The sequence below is a fragment of the Hevea brasiliensis genome, chromosome 2 (assembly GCF_030052815.1).
Source record: "Hevea brasiliensis isolate MT/VB/25A 57/8 chromosome 2, ASM3005281v1, whole genome shotgun sequence".
NCBI lineage: Eukaryota > Viridiplantae > Streptophyta > Magnoliopsida > Malpighiales > Euphorbiaceae > Hevea > Hevea brasiliensis.
In genome coordinates, this window is record NC_079494.1 from 119,171,493 (window position 1) to 119,187,281 (window position 15,789).

The window sequence follows — 15,789 nt, forward strand, 5'->3', positions numbered from 1 at the left end:
CGGTTAATATATTTTGTTTTTATTATACACAATTCATCATTTTTAATAAAAAAATATGAAAATTTTAGACAATATTTTTTAAAAAAAAAATTTAATAAGAATAAAAAATTTTAAATCCAAACTATTGCCCCCACTAAGTGTAACCGAACAAGAGATCAGCGGCCTACATCTCTACTTTTCTCTTAATGTTTCATTTTTTTAATAAAAAAGTGCATCTATTTTTTTTTTAAATATTTATATTGATTTTTTTTTTTGAAAATAAAATATTTATATTGATATTTTATATAACTAAAATAATAAAATATCCCAACAATATGGTTACCGTATAAACCAGCGACTGCCATAAAATGCCATATATTATCTGACGGCTAAATCTCCGCCCTTCCTTCCTTATCTTGCCCACATCTCTCTATATCTATTCCCTTCTCTCACCACTTCTATCCAGAGGATGAGAGCTTCATTTCAAACCTCTTTAATGGTTTTGCGCTCTTCATTATCCAATCTCTGAACACTCTTTCACTTCCAGCTTTCTATAGTCTCGTTTATTTTATTATCTTTTTTACTTTACTTTATCCTAGCTAGCTATTATTTCTAAGCATATACAGTTAGTGCAACTCTTGCTGGTGCTAGCTTCCTTATTCAATACTGCATTAAAGTCCCTTCTTCAATCCTTAAAGATATTGCATCAGTTCTGCTATTTGGTAATTATTTCTGGAGCCTCGATGTCCTTGCTCTGGATAAAGTTTTCTTTTTTCTTTATTTTTGGAAGAATTTTCTGTTCTAAAATGGCATTTAGTTTTGAATTTCAACTGTAATTATTTGGTGGGTGTGGACTTTTATCTTCTAAAATGATTCTCAGATTAGACAGACTTGCTTTACAGTCTTTGGTGATTAATTAATTATGGTTTTGTAATTGCTAAGAGCAAAATAGAAGCATCAGTAACTCAAAATTTATTGAAACAGGCCTTTAGCTCATCGAATCCAACGAAGCTAGAAAATGGCGCCAAGGAACAGTCGGGGCAAGGCAAAAGGAGAGAAGAAGAAGAAAGACGAGAAGGGTAACAATCTTTTCCCAATAGATTTTTGTCTAAATTATCTTGAAATCCCTTATTTATTACTTGCTATTTATATATCTTTGTTTTGTGATTCTGCAGTTCTTCCAGTTGTTACTGATATCACAGTGAACCTCCCTGATGAAACTCGTACTGTTTTGAAGGTTTGGTGATCCTGAATTCATGTTTCTTATTTTGAATTATTAACAAATTATTTAAAAAAAAAGACAATTTTCAAAACCTTTTTGTGTTGCTGTAGTTGTTTAACTTTATATGGAAGAACCATCTTTCACATGCGTTTTCTTTTGTACAAGTGAACTTACCCTGGCAGCATGGTTTTATACATTGGAGATTGTTTATGATTATTATTAGAGTTACTATTATGATTTTAATACTTTAATTACAAATATTAAAAATTAATATAAATTAAATTTAATATATACTATTTAAAAATTTAAATAATTTTTTAAAAATAATATTTAAATAATTATTTTTTAACGTTCTAATCACAAATCTAAATCAAGCCATATTCTCAATTTCCGCCTCATGTGTGAGGCTAATCTAATCTCGTCGGTCACCCCGTGACGCTCGGACGGACGCCGATAATTTCAAGAAAATTGCCTGGACAATTACGGGACCAAACCCATGGCGTGTCCCGTGCCTGTACAGGTATCAAATTGCCTGTTTGGTTAATAAAAGTTGCGTGATTTGACTGCATACAAAAATAGTCCAGTTTTTAAATAAATTGACAGCACGAAAGTCTTGTTAAGGAATGACAATAATAGAAGATATTTTCCAGGAAATTGCCTACCTATCCTTTTGGCTATTTCGGAATTTCATTTTCTTTCCCACGCGAATTGCTCGCTAGATAACATTTGCTTGTTACTCATCTGATAGACACTTTCTTTCTTGGATTTGAACCTTTTTTTGCTTGTAATATTAACTTGGTGGAATAAAAAAAAATGGAAATCTTGAGCAGGGGATATCCACAGACAGGATTATGGATGTTCGTCGGCTTTTATCAGTGAACACAGAAACTTGCTACATCACAAATTTTTCATTATCCCACGAGGTAAGAATCCAACACTTTACATTATTACTAGTATTTTTCAATGTTTTTCTATCTACTCAATCAACATTGAGGCTGCCATTTAGCAAATGACAGCCTTCCATTCAATGTTGTCTGCACGTTAGTAATGTCATGTCATTGAAGAAGAAAATCTAGATTATACGTTGGCACAGAGCGCAATAATTCCAAATTTTGTCAAATATGAAGCTTTCAAGTTTGAAATACAGACCAAATAACAAAAGAGAAAATAAATTTTAAATTTAACAAAAGAGAAAACAATAAAAATTTGAAGAGCCGTGCAAGCAATTCTACTATGTAAATTCCCTTTTTTCTTTTTCCTAATAGGCAAGGGGGCCATGGTTAAAAGACACGGTCGACGTTTCAGCGCTCAAGCCTTGTGTGCTCACGTTAACTGAAGGTAAAAATCCTCATCCGCGGTCAAAACGACGCCATTAAAGCATCTTCAATAATTATACTAAAACGATGTCGTTGGAGTTCCTTTACAAATTATCGCTGAAAACTTACTCGACGTCTTTCTTCTCTCTTCAACTTGCTAACGCTGTGGGTTCTCTCTCTCCGAGCAGAGGACTACGATGAGGAACTTGCTGTGGCGCACGTTAGACGGCTCCTGGACATTGTGGCCTGCACAACGTGGTTTGGTCCGTCGGCGAGCACGCAGGATAATGCTAAGTCTGATTCTGGAAAGAATGCGCCGGGTGCGCTGGACAAGACCGGCAAGAAAGTCACAACCAAATCTCAAGCCACTACAGCCAAACAATCGTCATCTTCATCGTCGAAAGAGGTGCTGATGGAGGCAGAAGGAGAGATGAGCCACTCATGCCCTAAACTTGGGAGCTTTTACGAGTTCTTCTCACTCTCCAATCTCACTCCTCCTTTTCAATGTACTCTCTCTTTCTATATGTATACTGATATTTAACGTAGATTTTGAAATAATTGAAAATAATGGATATTGCGATGAATGTTGCAGTTATAAGGAAGGCAACAAAACGGCAGATTGAGGACATTTCAGAAAATGATCATCTCTTTTCCCTCGATGTAAAACTCCCTCCCCCTCCCTTTACACGCTTCATAAATTTTGTTTTGTATTGGCATTTTGAATTTCTTTTTTCCTTTTTCAATGATTAGGTGAAGCTTTGCAACGGGAAGCTGGTTCAGGTTGAAGCTTGTAGAAAGGGATTCTACAATGTTGGGAAGCAGAGGATTCTGTGTCACAATCTTGTTGATTTGCTGCGCCAGCTTAGTAGAACCTTTGACAATGTTAGCTTCACTTTCTCGCTCAACTCTATGTCACTCTTCAGTTTCAGCCAAAGTTTTTATCTTTGGATGAGATATTTTCAGTTTATTTGTTTTCTGATTGAAGATTTGGTTGAAGTTTATTATTTTGTTTCTCAAATTTCAGGCTTATGATGATCTCATGAAAGCATTCTCAGAACGTAACAAGGTAAAAAATTCAATTGTGCCGAATCTTCTCTCTCTCTCTCTCTCTCTCTCTCTCTCTCTTTCAACAGTCAACATGTTCCGACTGATATTCAAAAGAATTAAGAAAAATGGCTATAAGTTTTATAGTAATGTAGTTATAAGGAAAAATGGAATAAATTGTAGAAGAAATGGGATAAATTGTCCAATATTGACTTCTCATAATGCTGCTTTTGTTCTGAATTTTGCTCTCTTCATTTGCTCCTGGCAGTTTGGGAATCTTCCTTGTGGCTTTAGAGCCAACACATGGCTTATCCCTCCATTTGCTGCACAGTCACCTTCAGTTTTCCCTCCTCTTCCTGTTGAAGATGAAATGTGGGGAGGAAATGGAGGTGGGCTTGGAAGAGAGGGGAAAAATGATTTGATGCCTTGGGCTAGTGAGTTTTTGTTTCTTGCATCTATGCCCTGCAAGACAGCAGAGGAGAGGCAGGTTCGAGACCGGAAAGCGTTCCTTCTTCACAGTTTATTTGTTGATGTTGCCATTTTCAGAGCAATTAAGGCTTTGCAACATGTCAGAGTTAATCCAGACTTATTGTGTTCGGTTGGGAGCTGTGATATCCTTTATACAGAAAGACTAGGAGACTTGAGCATCACAATCACGAAAGACACTTCCAACGCGAGCTCTAAGGTTGACACTAAAATTGATGGAATTCAAGCAACTGGAGTGGGTAAAAAGGATATATTACAACGGAACCTACTGAAAGGAATTACTGCTGATGAGAATACTGCTGCACATGTAAGTTCTCAAAGTGAAATAGGTCAATGATGTGCTGCATTTTTTTTTTCTAAATTTCTTCTTATATGTGCTGCATGGGTTTTAGAATTTTAATTCTAGTCTAATTGATGAATTGATGAACAATGTTTTACATTCTGGATGCAGGATATTGCCACTCTTGGTATTGTTAATGTAAGATACTGTGGTTATGTTGCTGTTGTGAAAGTTGAGAGGAGAGAGGAAAAAAATGACAGCCCTCAATCTCAAGGCATTGAACTCGAACAGCCTGAAGGCGGTGCCAATGCCTTGAACATTAACAGGTTCCTACCATCTTTTGCTATGGGTCAATAAAGTATTATATATTAGCCAAATTGCCCACAACAGTTTGTGGTATCACATGTGATTATAAATAAAGATCTTAGAATTTGCCAATAAACTACATGGATAATTGCACAATTGCTTGACTCTAGCTTGGAGCACGCATATTATGATGGATTCATGAATGGTATAACGCCATAACCCATGCTTTTAGTGTTATTCATTTAGATAAATTATAAGTTAGATTTTAGTGCAATATAAAAAAATAATGTCAGGTTTGATTTATGAAACTTTTGGCATTTAAGACATGGATTATTTTCTTGAACCTTTCTAGAATGTTCTAATAATCTGATTGAATACTGCTATATTCTTTGGATCTCTGCTAAATAATGCCAAGGTTAAACTTAAGCTTGGGAATTTCCTTAAAAAATTCTAAAGCTAAGTTGACTACTAAAGAATCTTATTTTGTCATACATTAGAACAGTACCAATTTTGTTTAAAATTCTTGGAGGATAAAAAATGGAGCTGTATATGACTGTAATTTTTTTTTCCAAAGGTTAAACTCTTTCAAGAGTACTTAATTGATTCTGATGCCCATGGCGTGTTGTTGCTCATCTGTGTTTGGCTATAATTGGTGTCATTATCTATAAGTCTGACTGTGCCTGCCTTTCAGTTTGAGGCTACTTCTACGTAGGACATCATCTTCAGAATGCAGTAAACCAGCAGCTCACTTGCAAACTTCGGAATGTGAAGAGCTTTGTGTGTCCCAAGCTTTTGTAGAGCAAATGCTGGAAGAAAGTCTTGCTAGGCTTGAGCAAGAGGAATTGGAGCAGGATCATTTTGTGAGGTGGGAACTTGGAGCCTGCTGGATTCAACATTTGAAGGACCAGAAGAATACAGAAAAAGATAAGAAACTGCCCAATGGGAAGAGCAAGAAACTCTCCTTGGAAAAAGAAATGAAGGTTGAGGGACTTGGCACACCTCTTAGGTCCCTTAAGAGCAACAAGAAAAAAGTAGATGAAAGCAACATGAAAATGCAGTCCAAACACTCAAGATCGTCTATTGATGGGGTAATTGGGGAAGTTGAAGATGCTACTTCAGCTTCTATGGAATCTCAACATGAAACCACATCCAAAAAGAATGAGCTTGCACTGCAGAGGTTGTTGTCTGACACAGCGTTTACTCGACTAAAAGAATCAGATACTGGACTTCATTGCAAGGTAATACTTTTTGATATCATTGGTTACCTTCATTTGTATGTGGTCTGGTGTGAACTAACCTACCATGTGATCAACAGTCTTTGCAAGAGCTAATTGACATGTCTCAGAAATATTATATTGAAGTTGCTCTTCCAAAATTGGTAATTTCTCGATATTATTTGATTGTAAATTTTCATCCATATTTGAATTCCTAGAACTAATGTTACAAATGGAATACAGGTGGCAGATTTTGGCTCGCTGGAACTGTCACCAGTGGATGGCCGGACTCTAACTGATTTTATGCATACTAGAGGTCTTCGGATGCGTTCCCTGGGACATGTTGTAAGTTCCTGTTTCTCATGAATGCGGGCTTTTACTTCTTAGAACGCATGTTCACATTTACATTTTTATGTTGTTATCTTCACTTTCTTTGCCACAACACAATTATGTCAAATCCTGACAACTGTACCCACATCTTAATCATTTCATGTCTCTCTAGTTTACCTAATCAGGTGTTATGCATCCAAGCTTTATACTGTCATTAAGACCTGTCTCAGTTTCTTATAACATATGTAGAAACTTTCATATGAAGATTGTTGTCTATAGTTGTATGCCTGTAGATATCTCAATTTGTTGGAATGACTATATTGTCCTCGAGCTTTGAAAGGCATTTTCAAGTTGTTCGCTAAATTCCTATTATGAACACCCACTCTAGGGCACTTTTTAAGGCACGGCTTGACATGAGGAGAGGAGGTGAAACATCCTCCTTGGATATCAATTTTGGGGTGGTACTCCTTTTTAAATGTATGGTTATTGAGTAAAGGGAACGCTTTTTCTGCAATGCCTTAGGTGCATGGGGTGTAAGTTTTCTGTTTTATAAGTCTTTGGTTAACAGCTTTCCACTCTTAAGTAAAAGATTTTTGATGCTATTGCTAATTGATTGACTACCAGCGGGCCTGCCCCTCTTAGCTTGCTCAAATGAAATGTAAATTATGGGACTTATTCCTATAAATCTGAAGCTTATCTACTTTGTACACATATAAATATCATTTACTGCATTATCATATATTAACAACATGTATTTTATGTATATTCGTATTAATTATGTTAAAATGGTTAAGATACTCCTGCCCTGTCTTGAAATAAGTTCAACATTGTTTTGGTTAAGTAAATGTACATTTGTTATATATATTCATTTTTAATCAATTACGTTTTAGTTGCTTTGTAACTTTTATCAAGAAAAAGTTGATATTAGTAAGGCTTACACCCCAATGCCTTGAGGCTAATGCCTCACTTCATATTCACATTCCAGTACAGATTTTAATGATATAATTTTGAAATTTTTTTTTGTTATTATACTTGTGAAATGCTTCATTTAAATGTTTTTCCCTCAGTGGATGATCGTTGCTATTTGTTTGATACAGGTAAAGCTTTCTGAGAAGCTGTCACATGTACAATCACTCTGCATTCATGAGATGATTGTACGAGCATTTAAGCATATTCTTCAGGCTGTGATTGCAGCGGTTGCAGACCATGAGAAAATGGCCGTATCACTAGCTGCGGCATTAAATCTGATGCTTGGGGTTCTTGAAGGTAGAGATTCAGATAAGTCATGCCATGTCCATCCTCTTGTATGGAGATGGCTGGAGGTGTTTCTAAAGAAGCGATATGAATGGGATCTTAGCAGCTCAAGCCTCAAAGATGTGAGAAAAATTGCAATACTTCGTGGATTATGCCACAAGGTATATTTACCTAGAATCAGTTTTAAAGCTTTAGAATTCCTTCTTCATATAATATAAGAATTGAGGTTTGAAATTGTGTAATCTACAATTAACTTTTATGATTTCCCCTTTTTTTTTCGGATTTCAATGTGTTCTGAGCATATTATGGGGGTTTAATATCAATACCTGAAGAATGTTTAAAGTCATGACAAGTGATTGGAACAACTTAACAAATGAAGGCAGTTGGATGCTGGATTCCCAAGTTCTACCTTTCGTTATTAATGTATGATTGTAATAGTCATTGCTTAATGTTAATGGCTCGCTGTATTGTTTATTGTTGATAAAGCAAACTGGGCCTAATTCCACCCCAAAACGCCTTGTGGGGGAGAGGATTGCCTATGTCATATGTGAAGCATCTTTTGTCCAATACCCAGCCTATGTAGGACTTAACATACCCCCTTACTCTCATGACTGAATATCTGTGGGTGGCCTAATATTGAGATTGGGATTGGTTTTGATACCATATAAAATTAGAGAAGAAGAAGAAAAAAAAAGCGAAGAGAAATGGAATGAATTGCTTGATTATTCCCTCATGCTTCTTGGGGTATATATTCACTTAGATTACGTATAGAAGGTTACAATCAATTGCCTATTTACAGCACACAAGCACTCACATGATTATAGCGATCTTACTGCTAGCATTTTAACATTTATCAACAATGAAAGTGTTTATTTTGGTGTTATACAATTATAACCCATCATTGTGACCTTGAACCGCTGTATTGTGTCACATTTATGACACGTACTCATTTGCCTCTTTAAGCAAAGTGCTCCCTGATGCAACAACTTCCTTTAGGAAGATTGCAGAAGTGATTTGAATATAGTTAATGGTTTACTTAATTGGAGGCTGAAAGTTTGGCCTTAAATAGGTGGAATGGAGAAAAAAAAATTATGAATTTACTGGACCTTAATTACTTGCATTGTGGCTTATTTATGGAAATTAGGACTGATACATAACAACTGATGCTCCACTTCTCTTTTCTTTTCCTTTTTTCTTTTTCCTTTTAGGTGGGTATCGAATTGGTTCCAAGAGATTTTGATATGGGTTCTCCACATCCATTTCGAAAATCAGATGTCATCAGCCTGATCCCAGTGCACAAGGTGATGACTATACATTGGAGTGTACTTGTTTTCTCTATTTTTTTTGGTCAAAATTTTCCCATATTTAGTAATGAGCTATATTTTCTAATTTTTTATGCAGCAAGCAGCATGCTCCTCTGCAGATGGAAGGCAACTCCTGGAATCATCAAAAACGGCCTTAGACAAAGGAAAACTTGAAGATGCAGTTACCTATGGAACAAAGGTATATGGAAGCTGAAATTATGACTTCCCTATTATTTTTACATGTAAACTAGAAATTTCTTTTAGGCTCCTCCTCCCTCCCCCACTTTCCCCTGAAAAAACAAAATCCTCATATGAAGAAGGTCCTTCTCCTACTATGTCTTCATCCTTATCTATTAGCTCTATAGTATTTTAGCTGAAAACATTTCTGTGGTATTTCCAGGCTCTAGCAAAGCTGGTTGCAGTTTGTGGTCCATACCATCGAATGACTGCAGGGGCTTACAGCCTTCTTGCTGTTGTATTGTATCATACTGGAGACTTCAATCAGGTCTTTTTATTGTCCATTTCTTTCTAATGTTGCTGCAAAATTTCCAAAGTCACCATTTCCAAATTGTATATGATTTTTTTGGAAGAATGAGCATAATATAGTTACATACTCAGATTCAAAATTTTTTGCATCATTTTATAGCAATGGTTTACATTAAATATTTCAATTTTACAGGCCACTATTTATCAGCAAAAGGCCTTAGATATCAATGAGAGGGAACTAGGACTTGATCATCCTGATACAATGAAAAGTTATGGGGATCTTGCTGTGTTCTATTACAGACTTCAACATACAGAGTTGGCGCTCAAGTATGATTTATTCTTCTTAAAATTTTGGGCTTGAATGAACATAGCATGCTTTTCTCTATCATTCTATCTTGATCTGATTTTGTTCTGACATGGTGGCAAGTGATTACCTTGTAGACTACGTGATGCACAGTCTATGTTCTTTCTTCTTCTGGTCATGCTTAAGTTCATCATTAGAATGGCCAGAACATTCATTGCTTTCATACCAATTCATTACAAAGATTGCATATCAATGAACTTTTTATACTGCTGTTGATCAGATTTGAACAGTGCAGTTCTCGTTACTGATATTCTATTTTGAGCAACTTCCAGTATTCTTTGTAATCTTTTCCATAAGTCCTTGGATATAACTGTAGCCACATCCATATATCCTGTTCCTTCATTAAGATTTTATTCTTCATGCGTCTAATTTACCTTTATGACTGGTGTGAAAGTTCAGTATTGTTGTTGACCAGGTATGTAAAGCGTGCTCTATATCTTCTACATCTCACATGTGGTCCTTCACACCCAAACACTGCCGCAACATACATCAATGTGGCCATGATGGAGGAAGGCCTGGGAAATGTGCATGTTGCCCTTAGATATCTTCATAAAGCTCTGAAGTGCAACCAACGGTTACTTGGTCCAGATCATATTCAGGTTCTGTTTTGTCTTGGCTGGGGTTCATCAATCTCATATTTTTTGCAATAGGCTCTTCTACTTTCTTGGTGGGTTAAATATTTGAAGATACATCCTTTCCACTGCTCTCTCCCAAAACTCTCTTTTCTTCTCCTTTTTGGTTGAAGGGTGAGAGGAGAAGGAGGGAGCTTTAACTCTTGATTGCCAACACTATGGGGAAGTTATGCTTTATGTGAATTATTAGTTTGCCTTAAAATTGCTCCATACTCTTTAAGAGAACAAAATACCAGAAATGGGGGATGAATTGAAGATCAAATTGGGGATCTTTCTGTTAAGCATAATGGAGAACTTTGTTACGTACTAATAACACTTCTATTATTCTATCAGCACTTTGCTACATCATTTCAATAAATGCACAAACACTGAAACTTCATTTTATGCTTTATAAATGCTAGATAAAGAGCTGCTTGTTTGTGTGTTCCTCATTTTTACTAAACTCTGCACTTTTACTTTGATCTCAGACAGCAGCAAGTTACCATGCAATAGCAATTGCACTCTCACTGATGGAAGCATATCCATTGAGTGTTCAGCATGAACAAACGACCTTGCAAATTCTCCGAGCAAAACTGGGCCCAGATGATTTACGTACTCAGGTTTCCTACCAGATCCAGATCAGTAGTGAATTTACCTTCCCGTTTTGTGTTGGAGCTTTTGAGTCCCTCACTCCCCTGTAGCTACTTTGTATTATAAGCACTTATGAGTTTGATACCATTACACGCTTAAAAATTTGAATCATTTGCCAAAATGTTGCCCTGCCTTCTTCTGGCTTGAAAATCAAAAGGCTGAATGAGCAGAAAAGATTCCAATAATTAGAGTCTTGGAAGTCTATGGCCTTTAATATGACATGGGCTCCCATCAAATAAGTGAACTGAAGTCAATGAGTTCAAGTGCTAGTTCTCTCTGTCTATATGTGTGTGTGTGTGTGTGTGTGTGTGTGTGTGTGTGTTATACATGTAATTCTATATCTTTTAATGGAATGCTGCAGGATGCTGCTGCTTGGCTTGAGTACTTTGAGTCCAAAGCCTTTGAACAGCAAGAAGCTGCACGGAATGGTACTAGGAAGCCTGATGCATCCATAGCTAGCAAAGGCCACCTGAGGTGAAGTACCTTAACATTGTTCTTGGTGTCATTTACTTTTATGCAGTTGACACATTGTAGTTTGATATACTTTGTTCTTCTGCTAATCACACCACTGGGATACCCTACTATAGCCTATAATGCTGTTAATTGTCTATATGACACTTGTTATGTTCTTGAAATTATCGTGTTGGAAATACATGTAATTTGTTATAGTTTCTAGATGCCTCCATGCCACTTGGCAAGGACTGTCAATCTAACATTTAGTTGCTTCCCAAAGATTTTCTGGTTGGGAGCCAACCATTTCAAAACATTATAACTGGCTCTTCACGGTGCTCTTCAGCTTATCTTTTGAGCTGAAATTTGCATCAGTATGTAAAATAGGTGACCCATCAAGGCATTCTTCCACTAACCATAGAGATGCTTATGATACATGTTCTCCTGAAACAGAAACATAAATGTTATTAATAAGTTTGCTTTTTAATACTTGGCAGTGTTTCTGATTTGCTGGACTATATTAATCCAAGCCGTGACACCAAGGGGAGAGATTTTGTATCCGTAAAGAGGAAAAGTTATATTACAAAGGTAAACAGAGTTCAACCCATCTTTCTTTGTATCAAATTTTGACCCATTTCATTACGCTGAGATCTGGGGTAAACCTTACTGTAGTTTCTTTTGATGTCTTTGCTTGTATAAAAACCATTTTTGTTTGACTAGGCAACTTTATAGTGTTGTTTTTCTTACAGTAGTTTCAAGATGCATGCAAATAAAGTAACCAAACCAAAATTATTGTAAATGCAAGTGCCTAGGTCAATGCAATGAAAATATGTTTTTTTTTTAATTCAAAAGATTGAGATCATTGAACCCACCAAGCCTAAGGATGTTACCGCTCTAGATTTTTGAACTGATTGCCAGATTTTACTGTCCTTCATGCAAAGGCATATTTGAATTTTCGTTGAATGCATTCCAAAATATTTCAATTTTCAATTTCAGATAAAGGAGAAAACCAATCCAAATGTGAATTTAGCAAGTATTGATGAATCTCCGAAAGAGGCTCTCAAAGAGGCTTCAGATGAAGAGATGCACAAACCTGTTGCTACCCAGGAGACTAGCTCTGCCCAAGTTCAGTTCCAGCAACCCATTGTGGAAGAGACTGCTGAGAAGAAATCTGACATTTCCAATGAAACATTACCAGAAACACATGCTGAAGGGGATGATGGATGGCAACCAGTTCAAAGGCCAAGATCAGCTGGCTCATATGGGCGACGCCTGAAGCAGTGGCGAGGAATCATGGGCAAGGTTTATCAGAAAAAGATTGTGGATACTAACATGGATTATCCTCCTGTCAAAAATACTCACCAGAATAATAGGTATTACCTTTTGAAGAAACGGCCACTATCTCATGGAAGTTATGCGGATCACCATGCAGCAAATCCTTCCATGGGTGCCAAATTTGGGCGGAGAATAGTGAAAGCTGTAACATACAGAGTCAAGTCTATTCCTTCAGCTAATAAAAATGCTACAATAGAGAACTCAAGATGTGATAGCAAAGTTTTTGCTTTGTCACTGGAATCTAGTCCAAGTTCTACCCCTAATGATGTTGTTCCAGTCAAGAATTCAGTAGTTAGTCTTGGAAAGTCCCCTTCATACAAGGAAGTAGCATTGGCACCACCAGGCACTATTGCTAAGTTTCAGGTCTGGTTTCCACAAAGTGATATTCTGGATAACCAGGAAGTTGGTGTTGGAAAACACGAGGAGAAAAATGAAGCAATAGAAAATGCTGGTGAAGTAGCAACAGATTTAGAATGTTTATGCGGAGAGAAGGATAAAAGTTCTGCGATAGATTTGGCAGATCACTTGAACAATGTAACTGATGTTGAGAGGAAAGAGGAAAGTCACTCAATTGATGCAAAAGATGATAATTCTTTTATGGAGCCTCAGAGCACGCTAGAATCTGAATCTGGTGTTGTTGAGGTTCATGAAGTTATGGAGACTGGCATATTGATTGACTGCATAAATTCAATTGATTCTCCCCCAAAGGGATCCCCTTGTGAGAAGGATTCACCCGAATTTGAACCCCAAGGTAATTCTAACTCCACCTTGCCTCAAATAGAGGATCTGAAGGACAAGTCATTGGTTATTAATTCAGGCGAGACTCATGGACTCCCAAATAAGAAGTTGTCTGCTTCTGCAGCTCCATTTAACCCATCACCATCTATTGCACGTGCTGCATCGGTATCGGTGAACATTCCTCTTCCTTCTGGTCCTGGTGCTGTTCGAGCTGTTGCACCATGGCCTGTAAACATGACTCTACACCCGGGGCCTGCTACTGTCTTACCCACAATTAGTCCAATGTCTTCCCCACACTACCCATACCCGTCACCTCCTGCAACCCCAAACATGATTCAGCCATTGCAATTTATTTACCCTCCTTACAGTCAAAGTCAAGCAGTGCCAAGCAGCACCTTTCCAGTAACCAGCAATGCCTTTCATCCCAATCATTTCTCTTGGCAGTGTAATGTGAACCATAATGTATCAGAGTTTATTCCCAGCACAGTGTGGCCTGGCTGCCATGCAACGGAGTTTTCTGTCCCACCACCTGTTGCTGAGCCAATTCCTGATCCTGTGTTAGAGCCTAAAGTGCAATTTGAAAATCCTGGAAGCACAAGTCTGTCTCCGGTTCTTTCAGTAGACATTGACAATGTAGGAGAAGCTAAGAAAGAAGTGAACCTTCTGGCATCAGAGGGAACAGATGATGCAAAAGAACTTGCTGGGGTTGGCTCGGAAAAAGTAAAGGAAAATGGTCATTCAAATCTGGGTAAGGCTGAAATTTTTGGCAATAATTCAGGTCAGAACAAAAGTTTCAAAGAAAATACTAGCTGCAGTGATGGAAGGAAGATTGACGGGGAAAAAACCTTCAGCATCTTGATAAGGGGAAGGAGAAACAGAAAGCAGACTCTGAGAATGCCAATAAGTTTGCTTAGTCGACCATATGGCTCCCAGTCTTTTAAAGTTATATGTAACAGAGTAGTAAGAGGGAGCGAAGCTCCAAAATCTATGGGCTTTTCATTGAGTGAAAACTGTACTGCTAATGCTACATGATCCTAGGTTCTGCTTTTCTTCCCAATCAACCAATCAAGCATAGCCAGATAGCCCCAAAAAAAGTAGAATTTATAAAGCTTTTTTTCATCCTATGCACGGGAATATTTGAACATTTTCTCGCTTTCATGATCAGACCACCCTCTGGAAAATGCAGGTTAGTTTTCTGTAACCAGAGAAAGTGCCATTTTTACCTTGCTAACACTAGCCAATTACTTTTTCTTTTTTTTTTTCGAAAATTCCTGGTTATATGTGAATGCCATGGCCTGAATTTTTAGTCTTTTGCTTTGTTCAGTGAAAAAATATTTATTATCATGGATTTGAACAATCTGTTGTTGGAATATGGAACTTTTTCTTAGTATTCCATGGACAGGATAGATGTGTTTGTACACGAGAATTGATTGCTATAAGAACTGCATTAATATTGAGTAAAATATTGCAGTAGCTCTTGATATGACTTGGTCTCCTGTCTCTGCAATGTACATCAGAGATTGAGGAACATGTTTTTTTGTTATTTCAGGTGTTGTTATTACAGTTGCAAATTTTATTTTTCTCTTTACCCTTTCTGATGATTTATTAATTCTGGAAGATGATAAAATCTACCGATCATGCATGACTCTGAAGGACAACTCTTGTGGTTGTTTGCCTTAAACCATGTATCAGTTGATCTCCGTGGTGAATTGTTGAGAGATGTCTATGCATCTAGAAACTTCTTTAGCCATTGAGTGGCTTCCCAGTTTGCACATATAAGGAGGATGTTCTGGGTGACATAATCAGATCATATTGAAGATTGAATTAAGCAGAAGAGAAATGGAGCTTATATTCTGTTATTATATTTGGCCACATTTTAAAGTCTGATTATTGTTTTGCTTGATGTGCAGGTTAAACAGTAGGTTGTTTACTTGTGGGACCTTTCAATAACGTTGGTTAAGGCGACAATTTTGGCTGACAATACGGTTAGAAAATTTTTGTATCTGCCTGATTAATGGCAGAATGAACTTTAAAGAACTTCGACGAAGCCCAGCATCAAATGACAGTTGAGTTTTTTTAGTGCCCATAGCAAATGATTTTTATATTAATTTGATTGAATTGTAAATAAATGAAATTGTTTCCTTCAAATGGGCATTGGCACTTTGTTCAAGCTGACTTGTGCTTATTTTCCCCTTTACTTGTTTGTTCCTTCTTTTTTTTTTTGTGAAACTGCCACCACATTTTGAAGACCAAAAGAGCCTGAAATTTTAAAATTTGTTCAACCCATTGACAAGTGTTTCAGAATTGGTAGACTGGTGGATAACTTTATCTTGCTGGTACACGTCTCTCGTCACCATTTGGCTGTAGTTCTTTCCTAAATTTAAAGGGGACGGGGGAAGAAAACTCAATGTGTATGTAC

At 36.9% G+C, this 15,789-nt stretch overlaps 1 protein-coding gene across 2 annotated transcripts; it reads left to right on the forward strand.

Moving 5' to 3' along the window:
* The first annotated feature begins 379 nt into the window (after nucleotides 1–379).
* LOC110653413 (protein REDUCED CHLOROPLAST COVERAGE 1) lies at nucleotides 380–15,540 on the forward strand. Of its 2 annotated transcripts, XM_058140875.1 has the most exons (26): nucleotides 380–701; nucleotides 964–1,058; nucleotides 1,155–1,216; nucleotides 2,032–2,124; nucleotides 2,467–2,539; nucleotides 2,706–3,023; nucleotides 3,110–3,177; nucleotides 3,268–3,399; nucleotides 3,542–3,583; nucleotides 3,830–4,354; nucleotides 4,499–4,653; nucleotides 5,325–5,871; nucleotides 5,949–6,011; nucleotides 6,091–6,192; nucleotides 7,275–7,592; nucleotides 8,640–8,732; nucleotides 8,833–8,934; nucleotides 9,136–9,240; nucleotides 9,415–9,548; nucleotides 10,001–10,184; nucleotides 10,685–10,816; nucleotides 11,209–11,321; nucleotides 11,795–11,885; nucleotides 12,294–14,556; nucleotides 14,842–14,919; nucleotides 15,281–15,540. In XM_058140875.1, the coding sequence occupies exons 2-24, from the start codon at nucleotides 998–1,000 to the stop codon at nucleotides 14,400–14,402; spliced, it is 5,622 nt and encodes a 1,873-aa protein (XP_057996858.1). In that variant the 5' UTR covers nucleotides 380–701; nucleotides 964–997; the 3' UTR covers nucleotides 14,403–14,556; nucleotides 14,842–14,919; nucleotides 15,281–15,540. The 2 variants fall into 2 exon arrangements, with proteins under 2 accessions (XP_057996858.1, XP_057996856.1); XM_058140873.1 differs by lacking the exon at nucleotides 14,842–14,919.
* Nucleotides 15,541–15,789: the final 249 nt, after the last annotated feature.

Coding starts and splice junctions, on each gene's coding strand:
- LOC110653413 (XM_058140875.1), top strand. CDS start 998: ATGGCGCCAAGGAACAGTCGGGGCAAGGCAAAAGGAGAGAAGAAGAAG. Junction 2,125..2,466: donor ATTTTTCATTATCCCACGAG/GTAAGAATCCAA, acceptor TTTTCCTAATAG/GCAAGGGGGCCATGGTTAAA. Junction 2,540..2,705: donor TGTGCTCACGTTAACTGAAG/GTAAAAATCCTC, acceptor CTCTCCGAGCAG/AGGACTACGATGAGGAACTT.